The sequence below is a fragment of the Egretta garzetta genome, unplaced genomic scaffold (genome assembly GCF_000687185.1).
Source record: "Egretta garzetta isolate BGI_Z169 unplaced genomic scaffold, ASM68718v1 scaffold720, whole genome shotgun sequence".
NCBI lineage: Eukaryota > Metazoa > Chordata > Aves > Pelecaniformes > Ardeidae > Egretta > Egretta garzetta.
The window spans coordinates 55326-58301 of NW_009258283.1; the positions used below are offsets into that span (position 1 = coordinate 55326).

Genomic DNA, 2976 nt, shown 5'->3' on the forward strand with positions numbered 1-2976 from the left:
CCCTGGGGCCGGATCCTGGGGTACAAATCTCCGGCGTCATCTTCTATTTCCAGACATCCTGGGGTGCTCCCTGGAGGAAGACTCGGGGGGATATCGGAGAGGTGAGCCAGGCTTCGGGGATGGCTTTTGGGTGCCGTGCCTGGGGCCAATGCTCGGAGTCATCATCCCGAGCTGGGGCTCAGCTGCAAAATCCGGAGGCGATGCTCCGGTGCAACACCTGGGAATGATGCTCGGGTGAGAGATTTGAAGCTGCTGCTCCAGTGCAACACCCAGATGCAAAGCCCAGGGCTGATGCTTGGGAGCAAATCTTGGGACTGGCACTTGGGTGTGATATTTGGGGCTGAAGCTCCACTGAAACACCCCGGGTGGGTGCTCGGGTGCAATATTTGGGGCTGAAGCTCCACTGAAACACCCAGGACAGATGCTCCGGTGCAGTATTTGGAGCCGAAGCTCCAGTGCAAGGCCTGGGACCAATGCTCGGGTGCAATATCCAGATGCAGTGCCTGGGGCTGAGGCTCGGCTGCAGCGTTTGAAGCTGATGCTCTGGTGCAACTTTGGGAGCTGGGGATCTGGCACAAAGCCCAGGGCTGACGCTCGGGTGCAATATTTTGAGCTGCTGCTCTTCTGCAAGGCTCTGGTGCACGTACGGAGCTGATGTCCCAGTGCAACACCCAGGGCTGATGCTTGGGTGCAATATTTTGAGCTGATGCTCTGGTGCAACATCCAGGACGGATGCTCTAGCGCAATACTTGGAGCCGAAGCTCCGGTGCAAGGCCTGGGACCGATGCTCGGGTGCAATATCCAGATGCAATGCCTGGGGCTGATGCTCGGCTGCAGCATTTGAAGCTGATGCTCTGGTGCAACGCTCCAGTGCAACGTACGGAGCTGATGTCCCAGTGCAACACCCAGGGCTAACACCCGTCTCCCCCACCAGCAACCGTGACGCTGGACCCAGCCACAGCTCACCCCCAAATCCTGGTGTCAGCCGACGGCCGGACCGCAGGACGCCGGGAATCTCCCCCGGCTCCTCTTCCCTCGGGATCAGAGCGTTTCGAGTCTCTCCGCTGCGTTTTGGGTCGGCAGGGCTTTGCGGGGGGTCGGCACCGCTGGGCCGTGGAGGTTCGCCCTGGTCCCGACTGGGCGCTGGGGGTGGCTCGGGAATTTGTGTCCCGTAAGGGCTGCTTTGGTCTCAGCCCCGAACGCGGGGTTTGGGCCGTGGGGCAGTGGTTGGGGCAGTTACAGGCTTTCACCCGGGCCAGCCCCACATCTCTGCCCCACAGCCCCGTCCCCCCATGCCTCCAGGGGGAGCTCTGCTCACCCTCTGCCCCTGACCCCCCCAAACCAGACACTTCCCCCACCCCAGCACACCCCCTGTTCAATCAACCACCCCCTCAGCCCCAGCTGCTTTTCCTTTTAACACCTTATTTAGCAAAATTAATCACATTCCCCCCCTCCTACTCCTCGCCAGATTTACACGGACTCAAAATTCCCCTTAAATCCCATTTTTTTGCAGCTCAGCTGAGTGTTTCTCCAGCAAAAATAAGCCTTGAAAAGGGGAAAAAAAACATACCCAAGGGAGTATCGCTTGCCAACACTCACCCCACAGCCTTTTCCCAAAGCAAAACCCACCCCAAATGTACATTTTTCACCCATTTATTATTTTTTTTTTTTTTTAAGAGCAGGAAAAAAAAATTAAAGAGGGGAGGAAATTGCACATGGACCCAGTGCAGGATTTTGCACACTGGGGAAAAGGTCTGCACTCAAGGCACTTTTTTTTTCTTCTTTTTTGCCAATTTTATGGGGTTTTGTTGGTTTTCCTCCCCCCCCCATCACGCTGCATTACCCCACGAGGAAATACCCACGACAGGAAAAGACTTTGTTTCCCCAGTTCTTTGTCAGTGGAAATAAGGCCCAGAAAAAACAAGGAGAATCATCGCCAAAATAAATAAAAGAGCTCAATTTGGGGGAACAAAAAAAAAAAAATGGGCTTTGCTGCTGCTAGTGGGGATACCTTGGAGGAAAGTTTTGCAAGCAGAGATGTTTCTGCTTAAGATTTGCAGGGAAATTAGGGGAAATGGGATAAAGCCGCTTCTTGTGCCTCCAGGGATCGCTCAGGCTGGGGCCTCCCTGCAGTTTCACAATCGCTGCAGGACGTGAGCGGGGAGAGAGGCCACGGGCGGGATTTTATCCCCCATTTCACCACCTACAAGTGAATAGAAAGGGAAAAAAATCAGCAAAACCAGGGTCTTGAGGCAGCAAGAAGTTGTTATTAGGGTTAAACCTCATAATAAGGCGCTTTTATCAGGCAGTGCAGGCAGGACCGGGCAGGTCCTTGCCTCTCACAGCCCCAGTCACTCCGCCTCCGCTGCCAGACTTGCCTCCCCATCCGCAGAGACTTTCAACAGTGGCCGAGGAAGAGGAGAAACCACCAGAAAAGGCAGTGGGGAAGGGCGGCAGCTTTCATCTTCAGGGCCCGAATTTTGAACAAGGCCCCCGACAAAACCACAGATTGCCATGAAACCCAAATTACAGCCCGGCTCGGTTGCATAATTCCTCGTTTCCCTACTTGGTTCACGGCGAGGGAGGTTGTAGGTGATGTCGCCCTCGAAAGACAAGAGCTCATTGTGACGCCTCGTGTCAAAGTGTAAATCAAAGCGCTTCTTCGCAGCACCCTGCTCCAATTGAAGAGCTTGCACCGCTCCGTTTCATCTGCTTTTCACCTGAAAAGCTTTAGGGAGGTTTAACTTGAAAGTCCATGCAAAAAAAATAAAGCATAAAGAACAAAAAAAGAAAAAAAAAATTGACTTTTCTGTGTTGCTCAGCAGGGCCCCCAGCCGGTTTGCCAAAGCGGGGAAATCAGCCTCTTTTCACGCGAAGGCACCTGACGAGGCTCACGTCAGCGATTTGGACGGCCGATCGCTTAGCGTGGAGGGCGCACAGGCCCCACTCCTCCAGCAGAGCCAGCAAATGCACCTC

General features: G+C 54.4%; 1 protein-coding gene across 1 annotated transcript in view; it reads left to right on the forward strand.

Moving 5' to 3' along the window:
• Positions 1-2518, forward strand: part of LOC104124454 (zinc finger protein RFP) — a 4828-nt gene extending 2310 nt beyond the window's left edge. Inside the window, exons 4-6 of the mRNA XM_035892105.1 lie at positions 54-101; positions 935-1323; positions 2393-2518. Coding sequence (XP_035747998.1) covers positions 54-101; positions 935-1323; positions 2393-2518 — 563 coding nt within the window. The remainder of the gene's footprint in view (positions 1-53; positions 102-934; positions 1324-2392) is intronic.
• Positions 2519-2976: the final 458 nt, after the last annotated feature.